Source organism: Oryzias latipes, chromosome 16 (genome assembly GCF_053564925.1).
Source record: "Oryzias latipes strain Hd-rR chromosome 16, Olatipes_Hd-rR_3.1".
NCBI lineage: Eukaryota > Metazoa > Chordata > Actinopteri > Beloniformes > Adrianichthyidae > Oryzias > Oryzias latipes.
In genome coordinates this window covers 11459154-11483163 of record NC_136252.1, presented here as the reverse complement: position 1 = coordinate 11483163, position 24010 = coordinate 11459154, and the positions used below count along the sequence as shown (strand labels likewise).

The 24010-nt window shown below is 42.8% G+C and overlaps 2 protein-coding genes and 1 long non-coding RNA gene across 5 annotated transcripts in view; all 3 read right to left on the bottom strand.

The window, feature by feature from the left end:
• Positions 1-561: 561 nt before the first annotated feature.
• Positions 562-4160, bottom strand: LOC105355875 (uncharacterized). The gene is made up of 5 exons (XR_002875011.2): positions 4032-4160; positions 3476-3510; positions 2830-2973; positions 2403-2498; positions 562-1043 (listed from the first exon to the last, which is right to left on the bottom strand). It is a non-coding gene; the product is annotated as an uncharacterized LOC105355875 (long non-coding RNA).
• Positions 4161-12825: 8665 nt separating this feature from the next.
• On the bottom strand, positions 12826-15667 carry fzd1 (frizzled class receptor 1). The gene has a single exon (XM_023964360.2). The coding sequence runs from the start codon at positions 15359-15361 to the stop codon at positions 13700-13702; it is 1662 nt and encodes a 553-aa protein (XP_023820128.1). The 5' UTR covers positions 15362-15667; the 3' UTR covers positions 12826-13699.
• Positions 15668-19726: 4059 nt separating this feature from the next.
• The window catches only part of cdk14 (cyclin dependent kinase 14), a 165477-nt gene continuing 161193 nt past the window's right edge, over positions 19727-24010 (bottom strand). For all 3 annotated transcript variants that reach the window (XM_004077647.5, XM_011484940.4, XM_011484941.4), the window contains one exon: positions 19727-23304. The gene's annotated coding sequence lies outside the window, so the exon portion shown is untranslated. The remainder of the gene's footprint in view (positions 23305-24010) is intronic.

Here is a 24010-nt window from a genome sequence, read left to right as displayed (position 1 = left end):
AAGTTCAAATGCAAATTATATGCAAGCTGAAGCATGTGGGGAAGTAACAGCCGACAGAGAAAGAGGGAGATAAAAAAGATAAAGTGATGTGACTCGCGCAGTATCAGCAGTGACACCTGTGGGCGTGTGAGTGACACTGTCTAAGAAGTGCGTGAAGCAGCACATCACTCATGCGCTGGTGGAGCCATGCAGGTGGAGTTCAGAGCACACTGTAAACCCGAATAAGTTCAGTGAACTCAAAATTTTTGAGGAAACAGATTACATAATAATTTTTAAGTTGACTTACTTAAAAAGTACAAGTTATTTGAACTTAAAATCTTTGAGTTGAATAAAATAAAACAATTTAACAACACTTAAACTATAACTTTTTATTTAACTAACTTAAAGATTCTTACTTTACTGAACTAGAATATTTTGTTTTTGTTGAACCTTAATACATTAGTTAATTAACTAAAAAACTTTAATATATCTCAACTCAAAATTAATCATTTGAAGTCTAAACTAGTCTTATTTGTCCTTCTTAGTCAGGACCATTCTTACAAAAGAAAAACTGAGGCAGAATTGTAATTGCAAGTTTATTTTTAAACCACCTTACACAAGTACATTTGAACAACTTGTTTTACTAGAAAATGTAAAACACTGCACAATTTGTGTCAAGAAAAAGTGCACAAGCCATAAAAAAAAAAAAAATCAGTCTTCAAGAAAAGCAAAAAATGAGCACTAATCTTTTTTACACCATTTCCTTATACAACTTTATAAAAAAGAGCATTCTTACATTTCAGGAAAAGCAAAAATTGTTTATCAGCCTTTTTTTTTTTTTTCACTTTTCCCACATAAAACAGTATTTTCTTAGGCTGCCCTTTCCCTATAAATATTAGCGCTCAAAAAAATACCCATTTAGGAAATTTGCCTACCACAAGCTCATCTTCCACCACAACTGCTGTACTGAGCGGACAGAAATGCACTGAACTTGTATTGTTGTTGCTGACGGTCAGAATGCCAACAGAGGTGCTGCTGATGTCTGCCTCTGGTGACTCTTTAATCTGCAAAGAAAAAAAAACTGTGTAGTATTAAAGAGAGAGAATTGATCGTTTGAGGGAAGAAAACTTTATGCAAAAACTACAACTTGAAATTTACATTTTAAGAGAAGGTCAAAAATTACACATCAGGCAAATTATTAAAGTTGATTTAAATTAATGATTTCAAGCATTGTAGTCAAAGCAATAAATAATTTACACATATTTATCAAACTCATTACAGAAATGATGAAATGCATAGATTAAAAAGACAGAAAATAAAACAGAAACGTCACTTAAATCACATTTGCTTAATTCAATACAGTGATCTTTAACTAAAGTCATGTAGAGCTTGATTTATTGCTTGAAAAGGATCTGGAAGAACAGAGCTTATATAATACAAAATCAAATGAAATCAAAATAAGACTACTTGTAAGAGTCCTCATGATTCCATAAGGCACTGTACACAAAAAAATAAACAAAAGCTTTTGTAACATGACAATCTGAAAACAGGATCACATGTATTCACCCAAACCCCACCCCTCCCTCCACCTAACCAGTTTCACCAACATAACTCTCAGCTTGTGCTGGATGGTCAGCACCTTTCAGGACACGTCCAGGAATTCCATCCGGCCCAGCTGCTTACCTACTATTCACCCTCTGGAACTCTTTCCTGATGTCATGCTCTCACAGTTAGCACTCGTAACTCTCCACCAGGTTGTGTCTTTGTTATGGGGCAGTTTTTCAACTACAGTACAGAACATCTCCATAACAATGACACAACCTGCTGGAAAGAAGGTCACCTTCTTGCCAATGCAACTTAAGAGCAAAGATTCAGTTCAATTTTATTTATATAGTCCTATGTCACAACAAAAGTCGTCTCCATGGGCTTCATACCGGCAATTGTACAAGAACATGAAATCATAATACATTAGGTATTGGCTAAACTAAACTAAACAGACTAAACTAAACTGGGCATCCCTGCCATTAGACCCTCTTACACAGTAAGGAAAAACTCCTTTATAAAAAAAAGAAAAAGACTCCTCCCCCAGGACGGACAGGCGATGTACAAGAACTCTTAGAGAAGAATTACATTTTCTAGTTCAACAACTGCATTTTAAAGTCCAGCAGATTGGCGTCATCCAGATGAAATAAGGGACGCCTGTGGGCCCGAGACGAGTCAGAGTCGAGGTCCACGGTCAGGTAAAGGAGCACGGATGAGCTGGAGTGCAATATTTTAGGAGACTATTTGTGCTTTGCCACATAACATTGCTTTGGCATGACTTTCTGGTTAAGTTGTATTACCCACCCAGCTGGAGTATTAACCAGCACACTGTCTCTGGTACTATTTAGTGAATAAAACATTATCCGTCATAAAGTACTTACATTCCAAACTTTGAAGAATTGTGGGTCCTCCTCACGTTTGTATATTAGAAGCCAGTACAGGACAGGAGTACCTTTGACATCAGCAGTCTGCTCTTGCTGCACAGAGACAAATACAAATTAATATGGCAAACATATTTCAAATGACTGCACCCTTTGGTCTGGCTCAGTTCAGTTCATCTAGTCTTTTTAATTATCTTAAAATTGTACAGTTATTTCAAAAACTACACCAAACATAAGATGACATTACATTCATATTTACAAATGCATTGGGATCAACATTGATGTTTTTTTCTCCAGTGAAGTAAACATTTACAGTCAGTCACTGAATTAGAAACGCTCAGTGATTAATATGAACCGATCCAAGTCAGCCCCTTCTTTTAGCTATACTAATGCATAATGTTGATCATGCCATGCAGTTACACCTCACCTGTTTATCATAGAGGTGCAGAATGTCACATACAGCCTTCCGGTACGTGCTGCCTTCTGTCTCAAAAAGATCAGCATCCTCTGCATATGTCTGTCCAGGTTTTCACAGGTTGAAATTTGTGATGCGATGAAATTCAGCTCACATCTACAAAAAAAAATAATTAAAATGTTAAACACAATTTAAAGCTTTTTCAAGCTACTGGTAGCTTGAAAAAACGGCTGCATTTTACAATAGCCTCAATACTCAGTCCACAATATGTAATCTAGGATGCATATTAATATTTTTTTAATATTTGTGCATTAGCTAGAATGACATATTTCAGAGGATGTTTAAGGAAGAGACAAAACAGTTATATTAAAATATTTGACATTGTGAAACACAAATCACAACCAAACCAGTGGCCAAAATACCGTTTTTTGAGTCTTAAGCAAACTGTATGATACATTTAGTACTTTAACTCGAGCCCAATTCAGGACAAAGTTATTACTGCTACATAACATTAAGGTAGCTTAGACATTTTTACTTATTTATAATTAATTTAATTTGTCAATAAGGTCAAATGTTCTCCATAGCCGGAGGATTCATTGGACTGGGAGCTGCTCGTGTCTTAGATATTGCAGCCATGTTAATTACAATCAAAACTTACCTCCGCTCTTATTTTTCAAACGCACCGCCGGTTCACTAGAACATACGAGAACATGTTAGCGTAAGGCAGCTAGCTTTGCCCACATTTGCATTTTAGGTTACTACGTGAAATACAAGTTACACAAAAACATAACGATTACCAAATCACAGAGCCTGTGGTAAAAAGTAGTAGAAAAAAGGCAATTCCCATTGACTCGTATTTGTGGCTGTGGCAGCCGCTCTGCCAGAGCTAGCGGTTAGCTAGTAGTAACGGTTAGCTAGCTAGTAGTAACGGTTAGATAATTTAAATTGTGCGCCAACCAACTCGGTAAACGTAAAACTTGAAACTTTGCCCCAACAACTTCTTTTAACCACAAGCAATAATTCTCTGATGACATGATACTGCAAAACATACATAATTGTTTATTCAGAACAAATATTCGAAGATACATACAAACTCGTGGAGCACGTCATGAATACAAAGGATATACTTGAAGGAACTTCAAAAGAAGCAACAAATATATAATACAGAGGCGAAAGTCATAAAATATAATAAAAAATAAAATAATACGACTTACCTAGACGTATGTGCGTTATCAACTTGGGCCAGCTGACACTCGCATCAGACCTCCGCCATCTTGAAGACTTCTGTGGCTGAGTTCACGTTCATGGGCGCACGTTATGACGTCATCACGTCTCATTACTCATAAGTTTTGACTCCAAGGTTTCATTTACTCAAAATGTTTTAGTCCAATAAAGATATAACTGTGGCAAAAGTTGAATCGGCTTATAGGTTTTAAGCTGACTCAACTTGTTTGTTACTTTTGAGTTCAATGATTATAAAACTTTTGAGGTCATTGGACTATCCGGGTTTACAGTGCAGCACTCAGCATGTCGCCTACCCATTTACCAGGATGCTGCTGATGCTCCGGAAACAGGTGACCTTCAGGCGCTTTGGATCCAACAGTTACTTCTCTCCTTAATTAAAAAAATCGGAGGAAACACCAGTTCTTCTTCCTGATCCTCCTCTTATTTCTGATGTGCTCCATGAAGATGGTTGCACCACAATGAAGACAGTTAGTACAACGAGAGGATGATGCGTGTTTGGTAAAACTAAACATAGTGGATGTCTTGTCAGGAAACCTGTCATGGTTCCTGTCAGCCTGTGAACTGGTGCTCACCACTCTGACCTGCCAGCTCTATAAGAAACTCAGGTGGTTTTTCAAATTTCAAGTGTTCTTCTTGGTGCTGCTGGATCACCTGTTGCCATACTTTGGATCATATCTGACCTCGTCTTCAGCCTGCTTGACCTAGGATTGTTGACACTGTCAATTCTTTTGCTCAGTTTTGTTTATTGGATTTCCTAATGAATTTTGTGTTTTATTTCTCTTCAGTCAAGAAGAAAAAAGGCAAAAAGGCACATCTTCATTTCTATGACTGAAATGATGAAGGTGAGGACAAATGAGGCGGGAACTACGTAAAAAAAATGACATTTGAAAATAATTTAAGCAAATGTTCAAAATGCAAACCTCAAGCATGAGTAGGTTAATGCAGCTGAAACCTGAATAAATGAGCACAGAGGGGGGAGACAGTATGTAGATAACAACAACATCAACAATAACAACAACAAAACAACAACAGTTCTGTTTAGCGCCTTTTCCTGAACCATAAGTCGCAGCACATGAAAAAGTGACAGTTTTAACAACAATGTAGCAGTAAAAATACACATTTAAAATATACAGTTACAAAATAGGTCAATGCAATGCAGTTAGATGGGGAGAATGCAAGTCAGAAAGGGGCAGCATCAATGTTTCAGAGGTCAGGAGGAGAGGGTTCCAGAGCTGAATGGGCAGAGCGGCTGAATGGTCTGCGGCCTATAGTGATGAGACGAGCTGTGAGGAAAACCAGCTGGGCGGAGGAGGATCTGAGGGACCGGGTGGGTGCAGCAACATGAACAAGGTCTGACAGGTATGGAGGGGCGAGATTAGGAAAGGATTTAAAGGTCAGAAGTGTTTTGTACATAATCCGGTCGATGGAGAACAGGTGTGATGTATTGGATGGATGCTATTAGGATAAAGATACGGGCAGCTGAGTTTTGAACTGGACTGAGCGACACCCCCCCAACATTCCAAACAGGAAGCAATTCAAGAAGCCAAAATCCCATAAATTTCTATAAAGAAATAGCTGTTACTCAGTCATTCAATTGGTCAGAATAACCATTCTTGCTTGAAAACTTTTTTTGTTCTTGATAATCCTCTTTTTGCCCCAGATTTTTTCTTTATTGTAAGTCATTCAAGCTATAAACTGACCAATCAGATGCCTCCATAAAAGTAGATGGTCTGGAGTCGAAAGTTCAAAGCGTTTGATTGACAGATTCTCCTGAACCCTCTTTTAATGATAGGAGTGGGGGCTTCTAATGAGCTCACTCCTGTTTGGTTGGTTGCCATGGAAACAATATCTCATCCCAATTTTGGACCAATCACTGATTCTTGACGTTGTCTGGCTCCAACATGGTGGCGTCCTTATTGGGGAAAAATGGCGACTGAATTGTTTTCATTTGGTTGGAGCCAATGGGTAATATCACACTCCGTCAGTCCAGTTCTCTGATACAGTCAATGCTTTGAACCAGTTTATAAACTGTTTTTGAGGAAGTCTAAATTAAAGGGAATTGCAATAACCAATAGATGTAACAATCTGCAGAAAACAGGAGCAATACTGAGGAAGTTTATCACACTGGAAATGGCGTAGGACACAAAGTCACCCAAAATATTGGAAGTACCAGCTGTTTACCTAAAAGCGGACAGTTTGTCCAACCAAACCACAGACTCCAAACCAGTCTGGCTTTAAAAACTATGTACCTACAGTTTTATGTCTTAATGTCAAGACTTTTTACGCCAATAGAATGATGAGCCGGATCTTTCCAGTCAGGCATGCCAAGTCCAAGTCCCCAACTTCTTGATCCAAATCAAGTAGCAGATCTTCCTCCAAGAACCTCCAAGGCTGAAGTAGGAAGCAGTTTCCCATTAACTCAAAGTTAAAAAGCCCAACTTGGAGCTGAAGTGCATATTTGAGGTTATGGCTTTTTGATGGAGAGGTGGGTTGTTCAGTGGGTGGAGTTAACAGAGCTTTGAATTTTACCTTGTCCCACTCAACTTTTCAGATGGTTGTGGTGGACGGTGCAATGTGCTTGTCCCACTTAAGGTCTTATTTTGGCTGTTCAGACTCCAATGACTGCTGCCGCGTATTAAATTATATATGTGAGTCACTTTTTGCGACTCACAAATACAGAGCCAATCATTTTCCTCAGCCTCCATCCACCTCAAGTACGAGCCAAAAACGGCAACAATTAGTAAAAAGAAAAAAACCTGAATGAGTTTTCTGTGTAAAAGAACAAAACAGCATGAAAATTACCACAGTCACAAGCATGAACATCCAATCGTATTGACACATCACTCGTATTGTTTGTTTGTGAGCTGTAGTTGTATTCTGTACATGTTGACATGTTTGTGAGTGAAGATTTTGGAACCAACAGGTATGTTGGTAACATTTGAGTGTGTGTGGACAGGCCCCGCCCCTTTTGACCAACATCTACACCTGACAGTAATGATAATAAATCTTTTGTCCCCTTCTGTATATGGTCTGTTATGGCCCCAACAGACTGTCACATTCTTGGGGAAATTCACAAAGGGGGCCATTACATATGAAAACAGGACACCAAGAAGTTGAGGAACACATTTTATTGGAAGAAAGAACCTGCATCCTGTAAAGCAATGTAAAAAATAAAAAATAAACTTACTGTACAGGTTCCAACAAAAGACAAAACAAAGGGATTGGAACCTTGGCCTGACATAAAATAAGTTAGGGAGACAACTGACCCAGCCACGTGATCGTAAGATTTCAGGTTTGATTACCGCCTTGTTCGTCCTTGTGTGGAAAAATGTCCTTGGGCAAGACACTGAACCCCACCTTGCCTCTGGTGGGAGGCCGCCACCAGTGTGTGAATGTGTGTGTGCATGGGTGAATGGGTCTGTGACTGTAAAGCGCTTTGGGCCTTTGAAGAAGGTAGAAAAGCGCTATATAAGTATACGCCATTTACCATTTACAATGAACAACACCCAGCAGGATAAAACTGCTGAGGACCAAGAGGGGATACAAAGAAAAACAAACCAACCAGCTGTTACCAACCAGCTGTTTGGTTTTGTTTTCTTTTTGTTCTGTATTTCTGTAACAGAGTGGGATCTCTCTGTTTTTGTACAGCTTTGTGTGTCTGTTTGTCTGTGCTTATTTTCAGGTGTGCTGGAAAGGGTGTGGCCTCCATTTGGACCCATGCATGATGTGCTGCACAAACGCTTCACCCTGACAGGATGTGTCTGCAGATACACTGTCACGGGGCTGCCACGTTCCCCTCCCAAATCTCATTTTGTTGGGATGAGAAAAACTTTTCAGTCTATTTCTTCCTGACTTCATTTTTCTGTCATGTGTGTCCCATCAGGCAGAAGGAAGTCAGAGCATAACTGGATGCGAGATCCAGTTTTGTGGCGTGTGCTACAAACATCTCAGCTCAAGATAGCTCTGGTTGCCAGTGTTGGGGAAATTACTTTTAAAAGGAATTGATTACTTTACTTAGTTACTGGATCAAAAATTTTAATTCAATTAATTTAATCATTACCTATTTGAAAAAATAATTGACTACTCATTACTTTATTGTAATTTTTGTTCATCTCATATATAAATTCTCAAGGGAAAAACAGAACAAACAGGATCCTCTTGTCTTTTGTTTAACTTTATTTTTAAAGCAATGACCTCGTGTAAAGTATCAATCTGGTTCACGACATAATCTGGTTTTATTACAATTTAGACAACAGTGTGAAAAATGACACAAAAATAAGTTACAACACACGTGGTCTATACCACTGCAAAAAAACCAACAACCAGTTACGCCTCATGTCTATCAAATCGTAAAATAAGCCACTCTTTTGAAAACACAAAGAACTATTAAATGCCTCCATGTTCATTTTCTCGCTCCTTAGTTATTCCATTACAATGACTTGCACCTCTCTTTCTACGTCTACCTTTTGTGCAAAGTTCTGCGCTGCTGCGAGTCTACCAAACTATACCCCATCCCCTCTTGAGTACACTGAGTGCCAACTCATACTGACCACAGATGCAGTCACATGCAACCTGGAGGGAAAAATAAAGCAAACAAGGCTATAATATTATAGAGAAAAACGACTCTCAGGAAGGAGCCAGCTCATGTCTTTCACTTCAAAGAGCGGCTCTAGAGTTGTTTCATTCTTAAGTACTCAGGGCGGGTCTCTGGTCTGATGCTAACCTGCTGCTCCTCTAGGATAAGAAGACTTCCAGCAGCATCTCTTTTTGTTTCAACTTTGAGCCAGGTTGGAAAGCAATGAGACTGCAGCAATGACTGGACTTTGACCAATCCCCAATTCTGTGCGCACATCCGTCCACGTATGTGCCAGCAACTCTGTTTTTTTTTTAAAGTAACCTCCGTTTCATTTCATTTAACCGAGAGAAAATGTCAGAGCCTACAAAACCTAAGTAATAAAGTAACAAGGGTTTCTGTGGTCCGATAATTGTAGTTGATTACTGAAATTTGAACTGTAATCCATAAAATTCTTCCGTTAATGACAAAAGTAATTCAATTACAGTGATTCATTACTTTTTCATCCGTTACCTTCAACACTGAGTGTTTTAGATTTCAATATCACACACGTCATTCTGAAACATACCTGTTTAGTCACACATCAGTTCATTTGACTAGAAATGAAAGAAGATCCAGAGCTTTTGGCTGCAAACCCACTCACCAAATCCAAAGCCTTAGACCCTGAAGAGGTCAGCAGCTGCTCTCTGGGATCCTCACCTTCTTCATCGGCTGTTTTGGCTTGAGTTTGGCTCAGTTTATGTTTGAGCTCAGAGCCTCCCAGCTTTAGCTAAACCTATCGGATCAGGGTTGGATCAACCTGAAGAACACCTGGAGGTACCTGAAGCCTTTGTTTGCATGTTTTATACACCTGAGCTTTTCTGTCTCCTTTCCGTGTGTCTCTGAGAGAATAATGAAGGCCTCCTGATTATTACATAAGGCTTTTTCACTAGAATATTCTTCAGCTTTTACAGTGTGCCCATTGGGTTTGAACTGCTGTCTAAAATGGTTTTGGCTCCATGCTGGTTGTTCTGTGAAAATGGTTTCAGAGCTGAAATCAAAACCCCTGACACCTTGTTGTAAGTTTTTCTTTCAGGGTTTTACCTCTGAGGCTCATGAAAGCCATTTGTCTTTGTCCACAGCTGAAGTTCACATCCGTCCACTACCCATGACCACAGGGACAAACAAGTACTAGAACCTTCACCTCTTGAGTCATGTCAGACCTGCTGGATAAGGGCAGATTCTGCAGCAGTGGGTTCACTGCTTTCTTCACTTAGATTTCGTAATAAAATGAGAACAAAAGTTAACCAATCAAACCAGTTCTTATTTCAGGACTGCTGTTTTAGGACACAGTTTCCAATTGAAGCTTTTTGAAGGACTATTGGACAGAACCCTGTAACAGGTTATATGCTGGACGAATCCTGGGATGCTGGCTGCATGCAGCGCTGACCGGGTTCAGCAGGCGTCTGGGGGTGGCTGCTTGCGGTTCGCACCCTGCCCATCAGAACCACTCCCCTTCTTTTTACAGCAGTGCTGCTCTGCAAAAACGGCAGATGTCACCAAGGAAATTCTTTCTGCGTCATTGTCCTGGGACTGAATGAGCTGTTGCTTCATTATGCATCTGAAACTGAATGTTAACGTAATTTGGCAAATTTTGACAAGGCTTAAATTTCATCTAATTTTGAGATATTTTGTCTCTAAAGCAGGTCATTGCGTCTCAGTGAAGGTTAATCTACTGAGTTTTACATCAAATGGAAGAAGTTCATTTGACTAGAAATAAGCAAAATGAACTTGGCTTCAGAATTTTTGCTACATGCTACATGCAAAACTAGCCCATGGACCCTCATCAGCTCCTAATGATGATCATCCTGCTACCATACCTCATTATTTTGAACGTTTGAACTATAGTTCTCAGGTTTTTTCTGGTCTGAGTTAAACTCTTTCAAGAGGCGTTTGAGGAGAAGCTCTCAGTCCTTAACATGAAGCCAATGTTGTAGATGCAGAAGGACACAAGATAAAGATGCATTAAAAAGTGGTGCTGGACTGTACACGTGGAGGCCTTTGCTTCTATTTTCAGGCCCTTTCTTAAACTTTCTGGGCTCCGTTTTTTTCTCCTTAGACTTTGGTTACTTAACCTGACCGGTCCCGAATCGACGTCCGGGCTTTTCCTCACAGCAGAAGCTCCGGTTTTATCAAGCAAATAGAACACCTGCAGACATAGGCAATTCTGTGAATTAGCTACACACAGGTTAAACTAAACCAGTCCATCACTGCTGTTACCGGTTACCAGCTGGTGTTTAGGCCAGAGTAATCATATAGAACATTCAGGCTATGTGACCGGGACATCCTTTTCAGGTGTTCACTATCACTTTTTACTGGACACCCTGCAGCCAATCAGAAATGAGGATTCACTCGGACCATGGGATATGGGCCGTTATTATACAACTAAGACAATCTGGCCTTATTGCAAGCATCTGTATGGAAGCAATTGTAATGAGTGAAGTTAAGTTTTATGTTTTTTTAAATTTATGTTTAGCTTTCTAAAGAAGATGAAGTAGTTTTATTTTTTTTTAAATCTGATGAAATGGTTAAAGATAAACTGAGAGCAGCAGACTCCACCCAGTGGAGGCGGGGTCAGGCACCGTGGGACAGCCAAACTTTTCTGCCTCACAGATCAGTGACCAAACATCCAGGTCCCATTAAGACTTAGAAAACAAACCGCTTAACCTCAGAAAACCTCTCTGCTGGTTGACCTGACCCTGCAACTTCTATTGCTGCCCTTTTGCTGTCCATTCAGTTTCTGTGACAGATGTAAACGCTGACTTCTGCCGCCGGTCCTGCTGTGCATTCCTGCACCGTCTGAGGAATCATCGAGGTTTGGAAAAATCTAAAACATTCAAGACTATGGTTAAAACACCCGTTTCAGTTGTAACCTGAGATTCTTCCAGTTGGATGAACAAGCTTCAAAGGAATGAGCCTCACAGAACATTTTCAAGCAGCATGAAGATGAGAATCCACTCATCAGGCTGTTTTTCTGCACTTTTCCTGACAGTATAGGAAAGTTACATGTGCTTAACATTTATTCAAACACCAGAACTGACGGAAAAACAAAAGTTTATAATGGCTCTAAAAACATCAACTAAAAGTCAAGTTAGTGCATGAGGCCAGTTGTGTCGTTGGGATGTGGGTCCATGCTTCACTTTCTGCTGCTCTGACACATCTCTGTCCACATTTTGAAAGAAAAAAAGACAACCTTTTTACTCTAAAATGATTTTGGTTATTGAAAACCGATAATATCAAGCAATAAATCCAGCTCTACATGACTTTAGGTAACGATCACTATATCTATCTACGCATTTAATCATTTCTGTAATTAGTTTTATAAATCTGTGTGAACGTTTTATTATATTGACTAAGCTTGCTGGAGAGAAATCAATCAAAACTGAGCAAAAGGGGAGGGACTTCCATTAATGAAATGATCTGTTTTAGTCTGAAACGTCCCATAATAAAATACTTAACAGGTGTTGAGGAAGGTATTTTTCTTTTTAAGTAAGATTGGTTTGATTTTGGCCTCATCTGCAGTCGTTCACAAAGCAAAACCTTCCTTGTGTTGCAGAAATCGCTGGTTTTGCCTGCAGCTGTCCAACAATCCAGGTTTTATCTGCTGAAATCGTTCAAACTCCAAACGCAGAACCTTTCCAGCTGCTTTGTTGAGAACAGATAATCAGTCAAAACTGTTGTTGTTTTTTTTGGAGGACATTTATAAAGAAAATTAAGCTTAAAATCGCATGTCTGACTATTTCTTTATTCAAATCGTTGTGAATCAGGAGCAGATGAAAAAATGTTGTTGGTAAAGGAGCTTATTTCTAACGCAGAAAACACACTTGGCAAGCCACAAGTTCTCAGCGACAGAGAGGGAAAGGGGCCGGGGTTGCTCTGCGCCAACAGTCCCGCCCACAACTTAGGAATTAAACGTCCAATGCCACAAGACCATATTAGAAACACTGAAAACCAGCTTTCCTTTGGCGTGGGTCTTTAAATGCTGCTTTGACGCCCCTGATGAACCTCGCTGGACATTAGAAGCAGATCCAGCGGCAGACGGTCAGGATCACCTGAACCTCATTCCAGGGGTTCTCTCTTGTTTTTCTTTAGCCTCACGTCACACGAAAACATTTCAACCCTTAAGAAAAAAGACATTTTACAAAGACGAGAAAGTTGCACCAGTGGGTTTGTTTTATTCTCATAAAGCAGTCCATGTAGTGAATATTTATATAAATTTATATAGGACTTTTCTATAAATATAAATTTTTTTCATAACAAATGACAGACAGACTTAGGAGCTGCGGCAGCTGAGGCCATCAGAGCCGACAGGACTGTGGAGAGGAAGCAGCAACCAAACCGTTAAGAGTTAACCAGCATCCAAACATCTGCAGAACAGCCGACGGCGGACCTCCACTGACCGGAGCAGCTCCTAAAAGCCTGGCCTGTTCCGATCAAACAGTTCAGTGAACCTCCATCGTCCCGTCTGAACAAAGAGAACCCTCCGACAGCTGAAAGGCCTCCAGGAGAACAAACATCCGCTTGTCACTCTCACTGTCGCCGATGCAGATTCATCTCCCCTCAAACGTCTGCTTCCTCTCAAATTTGTGTTAGAAGACGTTAAAATAAAAGGAGTTGCAGAGGCTCCAAGAGTCCAGAGAACTGTCAGCTCTGCCGCAGCACAAAATGCTTTCCAATTCAAATGTGTGTGAGCGCCTCTGCTCTCCTCCAGCACAGAACGTCTTCAGAAATAGATCAATGCTGCTTTGAATCTGCTGCGCACAGAACATGCCAGCATCCCTGCATGATCCCGCAGATCCAGGGGTTCTGGATCCAGCTGTCGCGCTGGAGACCTCCTCTGCGGAGCAGAGGAGTCCGAAGGAGGCGGATCCACATGGAAGCACTTGGGTATCAGGAACTCCTCACATCAGAGCATGGATCAGGAACTGGCCACGCTCAATAGTTCCAACATGTATGAAAAAGACCACGTTCACCTTTAAATACCAAATCTTACAAAAGTATGTACAGCCCAGCACGCGGGCGGCGTCACACCGTGGTCTCGCCCTGTTTACTGCTCGCCAGTCGCGTGTAAAACCTCCTCCAGGAGTTCAGAGTCTTCCCCGACCAGATCCAGAAGCCGGACGTGATGCCCACAATGAGCGTCATCAGGTACTTGATCATGAAGACGGTGAAGTCCGGGCTCATGTTGGGATGGTTTTGGATCGGACATGGCACAGCGTACGTTTTGCACGTCTGGCCGATCCACGTCCTCTCCCACTGCTCCCTGAAGGCCTGCTCGTAAAAGTAGCAGGCGATGACGATGGTGGCCGGCACGGTGTAGAGCACGCTGAAGATCCCGATGCGCACCATCAGCTTCTCCAGTTTCTCTGTTTTGGTGCCGTCGTGCTTCATGATGGTTCGGATCCGGAACAGGGACACGAATCCCGCCAAGAGGAAGGAAGTGCCGATGAAGAGGTAAACAAAGAGCGGCGCTAAGACGAAGCCGCGCAGGGCGTCCACGCTGTTGATGCCCACGAAGCAGACGCCGCTCAGCACGTCTCCGTCCACCTGCCCCACCGCCAGGATGGTGATGGTCTTGATGGCGGGGACGGCCCACGCGGCCAAGTGGAAGTACTGAGAGTTGGCCTCGATGGCCTCGTGACCCCACTTCATCCCCGCCGCCAGGAACCAGGTGAGAGCCAGGATGACCCACCAGATGGAGCTGGCCATGCTGAAGAAGTACAGCATCATGAAGAGGATGGTGCAGCCCTCCTTCTTGGTTCCCTGCACCACCGTTCTCATGTCGTTGTCAAACCTGTCGTTGCACACCACCCGCTCCTCCAGCAGGAAGCCGGCGATGTAGGCCACGGAGACCATGGTGTAGCAGCCAGACAGGAAGACGATGGGCCGCTCCGGGTAGCTGAAGCGCTTCATGTCCACCAGGTAGGTGAGAACGGTGAATAGAGTGGAAGCACAGCACAGCACGGACCAGATTCCGATCCAGATTCTGGAGAACTTCAGCTCCTCCTGACTGAAGTACATCATCCCGTGCGCTCTCTTGGGCTCGCAGGGCGCGCCGCAGTTCTCTTGCCCCAGGAAGTGGTAGTTCAGATAGGGGGGCATCCTGAGCGCTGCCGGGCAGCGAAAGTGGCCGCTGGGGGGCCCGGGCGGGACGCGCTCCGTGGGGTAGGGCCCGGGGCCATCCGGCTCCGCTCGGTCAGACATGTTCTGGCCCACGCACAGCTCCCCCGCGCCGTGCACGGGGAAGGTCTCGCACGCCAGGGTGTCGGGCCACTGGAAGCCGAACTTGTTCATGAGCGCCTCGCAGCCCTGCCGCGCGCGCTCGCACAGAGAGCGGCACGGGGGCAGCGCCTGCTCCAGCACCGTGCACACGGGCGCGTACATGGAGCACAGGAAAAACTTCAGGTCCGGGGAGCACTGCACCTTCACCAGCGGGTAGAACTGGTGGACCTCCAGCCCCGCGTCCTCCTGGTTGGTGTGGCCCAGCAGGTTCGGCATGATGGTCTCGTTGTAGGCGATGTCCGTGCAGAGCGGGATGGAGATGGGCTGACAGAAGCCGTGCTCCGGCACCGACATGCCCCGCTCTCCTCCCCCGAACTGTCCGTTTACAGCCACTAATCCAGCGTTCAGAACCAGCAGAACCGACCGGAGGGTCCAGGACGCGCGAGCCACTCCGTGCTTCCCCATGGCGAGGGGGTGGTGGGGGGCGCGCCACCGATCGCAGGGGTTCCAGCAGCCTCAGCGAGGGGCTCCTCCTCCAGCCGCTCTTTGTTTCTCCGCGTAATCCCCCGCTTTGCTGCGCGTCCTCAACGTCCACGCGCGAATCACGGCGTGAATCCACAGCACGAGACCGCGAAGTCCTCTGGAAAGCCCACGGGAGCGCAGACGCGTCTTCCTCCGGGACGAGGGGCAGCTCCGTCTCTGACCGCGCGGCTCAGCGTCAGGCTGCAGCGCCAGATGGCCCCGCCCCTCCTGCGAGCTCCAAAGGGGACGTGGACGCAGCTTCCGTTTAGGACTTTCACAATAAAGCACCTTGAGCCACGACGAAATGACCGTGTCGTGCACAGAAATATATTAATAACAGTCATAATGTTGATAATAATGTTCCTTTATCTGTGTTAGCTTTAACTAAAGAAAATAAAAGTTGTTCAGCTTCAGAAAAAAGACAAAAAACCCTTCAGTTGAGTCATTTAAACTTCTGCAGACACAGACTACGGTCTTTTTGCTCTTCCTCATGATTGTCGTCCGTTTCCATGAGCTCAGGAAAACGTCTTCACTAGCAGACTTGAAACTTCCTGCTTACATTCCTCTTCTTTAGTCTGACTTTACGTCACGGTTTCCACATTGTGCTCATTCCTGTGGATTTGTTCTGTTTCTCATTGATTTGGAAGACTTGACTAGTTCAAGACAGCAAAAGACAGGAAGGGTCTGATCCATTGACTGTACATGAGAACTGGACTGAGTGACCCCTCCTTGTGTTCCAAACAGGAAGTACCTGCTGGCTCCATGAAGCTAAAATCCCATAGACTTGTATAGAGAAACAAACAGCTGTTACTCAGTCTCTCTATTGGTCAGAAACACCATTCTGGCTCTGATACCTTTTTTTAACATCTTCAGTTTTTTTCATGTTTTTTATTTGTTTATTATTACAAGTCATTTAAGATATAAACTGGTCAATCACATGCCTCAGTAAAGGCATGTGGTGCCCGCTGGCCCATTAGAAACGTTTGATTGACAGATTCTCCTGAGCCCGCCTTCACTGGAAGGGGTGTGTTAGTCCCACAAGCTCACTCCTGATCGGCGACATTAGTTGCCTTAGAACATTGAGTAATACTGACTCGGATGAATCATGAACATCATTTGGATCCAACATGGTCGCGTCCGAATCAAGGAAAAATGTCAACTGAATTGACTTCATTGAGTTGGAGCCGGAAGTAAATCGTTTTCTGCGGGTGACATCAGAGTCACTCGGTCCAGTTCTCTGATACAGTCAACGTTTTGAATTAGTTGAAATTTACAAACTGTGTTTTGAGGAAGTCCAAATGAAAGAGCATTGCATTAGTTCGATCTGATGTTAGAGTTAGGGGTCTGAAGAGTCTATGCGTGTGCACACACACAAGCACAAGTACACACACAGCATTGTAGCTTTTAAGAAGAAGAATCAGCAGTTAAAGTAGTAAAAGCTTCTGTTTTAGTATTTCAAATTTGACATTTGTCTGACTTAACTTAACAAAAAGACTTTGGACATACCTGTGAGCTGCATCACCTCTTAGCCCCCCTGAAGACTCTTCTGGATTCAAAACTTCAGCAGTGCTGCTGTTGGGAGTTTAGTGTGGAAAGGGAAAGGAATGCTTCAAAAACTAGAAAATCCACCCATTTTCTATACTGGCTTATTTCTGTTCAGGGTCACAGGGATGCCGCCTAGCGAGCTACTGCTGGGTAAAGGTGGGATACATCCCATCTGCTGCACTATTTAAACATGTAGTTGTAGTGTTAGATAAGTTCATCTTTCTCTAAGAGTTCTGGTAAATCGCCTGTCCATCCTGGAAGAGGATCCCTCCTTTATGTGGACACCCCTGAGGTTACTTCTTCCTCCTGGAATCATTTTTTAAAAAGTGTTTTTACTCACCGAGGAGGGGGGTCTGAGTGGAGGGATGCCCACTTTGGTCTGTTTAGTTCAGTTTAGCCATTAGCTATTGTATTTTATAACAGATTTAATGTTCTTATATGTATGAAGCCCATTGAGACAACTATTGTTGTAATATTGGGCTGTGTAAATAAAATTGAAACTGGACAGTTCACTGCACAGCCACATGCCAGAGTTTAAAGAGAAACTACTCATGCTTTCTTGTTTTACTTACAGAACAACAGTAAAAATGAAGCAAGCACCCTTTTTTCCAGAAAACAAAAAGGTTTTCTGTAATGAAACCCTGGAATACTGCTGGATACGAACAATGAAGAAATTGTTTCTCAGTTTGTTATGGGCCATGCGACAGACTGGCGACCTGTCCAGGATGTCCCCTGCCTTCGCCCACAAATGGCCGGGACCGACTCCGGCAGCCCCATTACCCCGAAAGGGATAAACGGAAGAAGATGAATGAATGAGTTTGTTTTGGAGTGTTGTCAAATTTAAAATGATCATCATGAAGGGTATCTAAAATCTTTGCCAAACCACCTTTGTGAACCACCAGTGAAAGCGGACTCAGTGTGGCGAACCCTTACGGATGTACCATCAGGTTAACAACGACAGGAATTCACACTTTTTTAACATACAAAGGTTGGTTTATTATTTTCACTGCTAAATGTTGGCAAATAATGATAAAAAAAACCCCAAAATGATCCGTTTACAAACTAGAATGAAACTTTCTTTTCTGTTTTTTACATTTAATAAGGAAACAGCTGTCAGTGGAACGACTCCAGTGAAATGATGCTAAAACATCTGTAATGACAAATAATTAACATGAGTTTTTGGACTCCTTTCAGCAGACAGAAGCATGTACAGACTGCTTGGAACAGCTGTGCTCATCTTCCACTGGCCACAGATGTCCGGACTGAACCATTACTCTGGATTTATCAAAGAAAAGGACTTTGTTTTGTTCCGGCAGTGTGTCTTTAGGAGCAGTTATTTAGTTTTGAATTGGTCTTGCTTTCAAACTGCAATTTTCCTGCACTTTTGCCTTGGTTCTCTCGGCATTCTGGCTCTGGAGGAGCAGCATTTCAGGACTCACTCTAGACCGCAGTTTTTCTGACGATGGTGACGCAGTTCCTGTGGGGGGGTTGTTTGAGGTTCAGTTGGAGTCCTGTGAGGAGCCTCTGATGAGTCATACTCTGTTTGAGGTCCCAGTCCATGTTCGACGGTCTGTAGGTGATCTGGAGTGAGGAACTGGACATTCCTATTTAACCCTTGTGCTATCCTAGGCACTTTAACCCTTGTGCTATCTAAGACGACCCCACCCTTACATTGACGTGTTCTCCCTACCATGACAAAAGTGGATAAAGGTGGAAAGATTTCATGTAATCCATGGACACCAGTGAAGATCACAAATCATTAAAGAAAAAAGGTTCAGAGCACTGTCTAGTGGTTCTAGATCACATGTGTCAAACTCAAGGCCCGGGGGCCAAATGTGGCCCGCCATGTTATTTTATGTGGCCCGCGAGAGCATAAAGTTTTTCTTAAATTTTTTTTTTCTTTAGTTGATGACATATTATTTATGTGTAGCTGCTGTTGTGATTATTCAATGTTTTCAGGTCTTATGTGTGTATGCAGACAAAGTGTTGTCATCAAACCATCAGTTGGATGCAATGCTGTGCACCCTTTTTTTGTCAAATGTTACACATGTAATACGTGTTCTTTTTAGCTCAGTTTTTGGTATTTTTCTTTATTCACTTGGACAGTTTGATCGTGGGTTTTAATAAGTGGATAAAATTTAGAAGGATTTATGCTAGACTAACAAGCCACTATATATTTTCTACGAAACTGCAATTGTCACTTTAAAAGGTTATAGTAAATAAATTAGTTTTTTAACATTAAGGAGTAGTTACATTTATTTTTCATTACATTTAGCTACATGCATAAGTTATATCTGGCCCTTTGAGGACAGCCACTATGCTGATGTGACCCTCAGTGAAAATGAGTTTGACACCCCTGGTCTAGATGACCCAGCTCCCAATGTTAGAGTGCCTAGGATAGCACAAGGGTTACCATTGGGAGTTGGGTCATCTAGACCCACTAGACAGTGCGCTGAACCTTTTTTCTTCAATGATTTGTGATCTTCACTGGTGGACATGGATTACATGGAATCTTTCCACCTTTATCCACCTTTGTTATGGTAGGGAGAACACGTCAATGTAAGGGTCGGGTCATCTAAGATAGCACAAGGGTCAATTCCATTTATTTACAAGGTGCCAAAGAAGGCAAACAAACAAACAAACAAATGACCAGATCCAGATAAGAACAAAAAAACTGATTTTTATAATCTACTTATGTCCAGATAAATCTGGTCTGAACAACATTTTTTAACTGCTTGGCCTAAATAAGGGTCAGAAGACAGGTCAGAGGCATTAGTTTATTTCAGGTAAAACAACATTAAACAACATTTACAGTGGGACTTCACACTTTTTATTAGAACATTACACACATATGCAACAGCTACTCTACTATATACTGTGTTATTTACCGTAAATTGATGAAGTGGAAAGCAACATCTCTGGGAGAAGGTTGTTTTGTCTTTTTAGTGCAGCTTAAAAAGACAGAAATCTGTGAGTAGCTGCACTTTACAAAGCTGCAAACTGACTCCTCGCTGAACACAGCCAGAATGCATCTCAACATTCTCAAACTACACCAGAAATGGCAAAAATAAATATATTTATTCATATCTATATATTCATCATATATGTATATTCATACATGACTTCTTTTGAATGCAGTAAGAGGACCCTTTGTGCGACCAGTCATCATCTCACCCCATGGAATTTGATTTATCATCGAAATGATCTTTACTTTGAGATTGCTCTTTATTTTTGGGGGGTTTTCTGTCACAAAATGTGCACTTTTTCTAGGGTTAACAGGAAGGTGAACAGTCTGCCTTCCAGACTCAGAAGATGCACATTTCAAGAGTGCAGAGAGGAGCAGGAGCAGCAGCGGAGGAGGCGGTGTGTGGCAGGCTAAAAGTGTGCCACACTAAACATGTGCACACACCGGGAGCAACAAACCAAAAATAATGATTCTGCTGCTAATGCTGCCTGCATTCCCCTAAAGCCACTCCGGGCTGGGCAATCGCAGTGCTGCTCCGTCGCATTAACCCTCTTCTGTCACGCCGCTTTACTGGCATTACCCAGCGCCTCTCCTCCCCTTTCTCTGCCGCACAATCACAGCCCGGGGGTGACACTGCAAAGCCGCAAGAAAACTTCAAGTACAGCCTTTCTTCATGCCCCCCCCCTAATCTGTGGTAACGGTTCAAATCTGGGGATAACATTTACATTTGAGAAGAAGCCGCTTGCACAGCAATGAGCAAAGCAGGCAGATATTAATATTTATGCGTATCGTTTCAGGAAAAGCCATAAATGTGACCATGCAGGCTGTCATACTGAGCAAACCAAATTTAGTTTAAAAAAATGTAGAAACCCCTTGGAGCCGCTGAAGGAACTAGACTGGAACAGGCACCAGGAAACGTTTACTTACAAAGTTTACGTCACATTTTTAAAAAAAATTCTGTTTGAATAACTTAAAATAAATCAAAAAGCAGATATTTGATCATAAGGACATGTAGCGACAAGATCTTCCCAACACAACATTTGACTTCATTGTGAAAGACCCCAGGGATGAACCAGGATCCCGTCAATCGTCTTTTCAGGCGCTGGCCGGGTAGATTCTGCAGGAAAAATCCTGCCTGGGTCACAACCACACAGCCCAAACCATCTCTGGTTCAGGGAGAAATAAAGTAGTTTTGGACTGATTTTAAGAAGTGGTGACGTAAAAATCAGCCGAGAGGCAGTTCTCGGTTCCTGCAACAGAAGGTTCAGGCCCCTCTGAGCATTAGAAACGTCCCAAAAGAATTTCCAAAAAATCAATACCTGAACATTTCTGTTCATGACGAAAACATCTGATTGCTAAAAAAGGACACAGATTTCTCTGCGGAAACCGTTCATGCTAGCTGGCGCTAAACTTAGGAATGCTTTCATCTTTAACATGATTGTTCAAATGATCTAACGCCTTCTTTGACCGCATTCCGACAAGTATCTGACCAACAGGTATGATGATGATGTGTGTTCATCCCATCACAACAACAGTTCAGGGCCAGACTTATTGTTTCAGTTGATCGGTAAAAAGGAAGCCACTGTGTTGATAGTACCTCACAATTATCTCCATACAACAAAGCTTTTCTATTCAGAAAAGATTCAAACAAAGCTTTGAAGGAAACAAACACAGCAGTACCATCTTCCCTTCTCTGGAGGAGCCACAGCTCATAAAGAGGTGAGGGTGGAGCATCAACCAAAGTTTCCCTTCAGATGCAGCACAAAGACTCCCTCACGCTGCGGATTTGTCCAGTGGAGTGGCCGCTACGGGATCCACCGCCAAGGGATCTGCCGCCAAAGACGGTGGAAACTGAGGGCTGGATCAAGAGATCAGCTGCACAGCCTATTGCCATTTCTCCATTCTCAACATTAGCTCATGTTTTCTGGATGGAAGCACGGATGCAAAACTATTGCCCTGTTTAACCCTCTGTCAGATATGTGTGTTTCCATGCTGACACAGCTGCGGGTCACTTCTATTATTGCGCTTGTGTGCACGTTGGATGGTACAAACTCTGCAGAGCAGAGCACCACCACCAGAGACCTATGCTAGTCTGGCTTTTCAAACTAAAGCTGGCGTTTTAGCGCTCTGGCTCCATCATGGAGGTCCACTGAGCACAGCGTTTCCCACAACAGGGGGCTCAGTTTGACCAGCCTCCTCTCTCAGCAACACGCCACACGTTGCACATACCTGACTGTGACAACAGCACCAACAGCTCAGAATTATGTTCCCTGGGAACCGGCTCAAAAGAAGGAGCTCAGTCAGCAGCTATCATGGGATGCTCTGCTCCTGTCATTTCAAATGCAAGAAGATGATTGTCTTTCTCTGAAGCTGCTGACAGTAAACAGCCCCCCCCCACAACACTAAGATGTGAAGCTGGAGAGGATCAAGTCCCATCTGGATATCTTCTGCAGAGTGGGGGACCTCTAAAAGGCAGTTAATATAATGTGCTGTTAACAAAACCGACAAAAACCATCCCATTACCTCCTCCACCACTTGATCAAAGATCAGGAGGAGGACGCCCAAGTATGACACCCAAACGCAGACCTAGGAACCTAGGACCTCACACAGGTTTGTGATTACACAGGAATCATTTAAAAGAAAAATCATCTAATTTCATTAAACTGAAGCAGCTTCACAGTGCAGTTGTGCCACAGAAATGTTCATGAAATCTGTTCCAGACAAACAAATTGTCATGAGAAAAAACCCAATCAGGTCCGCATTTTTAATAGCAAGGATGAGAGTCTAGAGCAGTGGCTATTCTCAAAGACCACAGGACCTCCAGTATGGCAGCCAGGAACTATAGCATCACCAGGGAGCCCTTCATCATCTTCATCATCATCATGATTATTGTTGTTTACAGTCCTACAACCAGGACTGAAGTTATTAAGAGACAATCACAGCAATAGTGCTGCATTTTATGCTTGTGTATGTTTGTAAGGTTGTGTTTGTGTGTGTGTGTGTCTTGGCAGGAGCAGTGCAGTAGTGAGAAGCAATAATAAAAACGTCCATTATATAATTTCTAAATGAGTATATCATACATACAAATATACATTCTTAAATAGGAGGCTAGTTACAAACACAGAACACCATATGTACCGATAATAAAAGTCCTTTTGTTTCCACGGTGACAATGATTTATGACTTATTGGAACTTTATAAAAAGTAAACAAAATTTGCAAAGGATAGCATGAAATCTTAGGTGGCACCAAGAGTGCACGCATGCTCAATGCTCACTCAGTCCTCATGCACGCACCACACTCGTTCACTTTGAAAGTAATAAATAAGGAGAACTGGAGCTCTTCATCCGTTCATCTGTTCCCTCTGCAGCGCTCACCTGGAAGAGACAAAGGAAGAGCGTCAGTAACTCACAGCCACGCCACATGCAACAGTACCAACCTTTATTGAAATGTTCAAAAACACATCAGATTCCAGCGACTTTGAGAGCGTCTCACAGCAACACAAATGGGCAGAGCATAAGGGCATCCACAGCTGTGTGAAGAAGGAAGAACATTCGCTCAGTGCTTGTTTTAAGATAAAGCTTGGCTCACTGAAGGAAACCTGTGATAAAAAGTGCTGGGAAGCTCGAGCCCAAGCCTGAGGTGTGAAGAGGACGATGAGATAGTCGGTTGCCAATGATCTGGATTAGTGAGGAGGCCATGGTCCACTCAATGACCACGTGTGTGCAAAAGCCCCAGACATCCCCTTCTCCATGACGCTCGGTGTGAGGCGTCTGCTGAAAAGCTGCATCTCACTTTCTCTGTGTTATTCTAGATTAGGTGTGGTTCCTGGTCAAAACAGAATCCGAATAAATTCCAGATGTTTCTAGGATGGATATGGACACCTTTCCTACGACCAACTATTTTGTGAAAACACTCTGAACACGCTGAATGGGTGACTGCATTTTTAAATTTGTGTTCAAATGAGATTTACTAGTTACACACACTAAAGTTAGTCGGGTCATCTGACACATAAACAGAAGAGCACCACAGTTGTTATACAAGTTGTCCGTTTCCCTTGCCACACTCCTTGGAACCCGCAAC

Bases quoted from the DNA above. Each gene is read 5' to 3' on its own strand.
- fzd1 (XM_023964360.2), bottom strand. From the start codon at position 15,361: ATGGGGAAGCACGGAGTGGCTCGCGCGTCCTGGACCCTCCGGTCGGTT.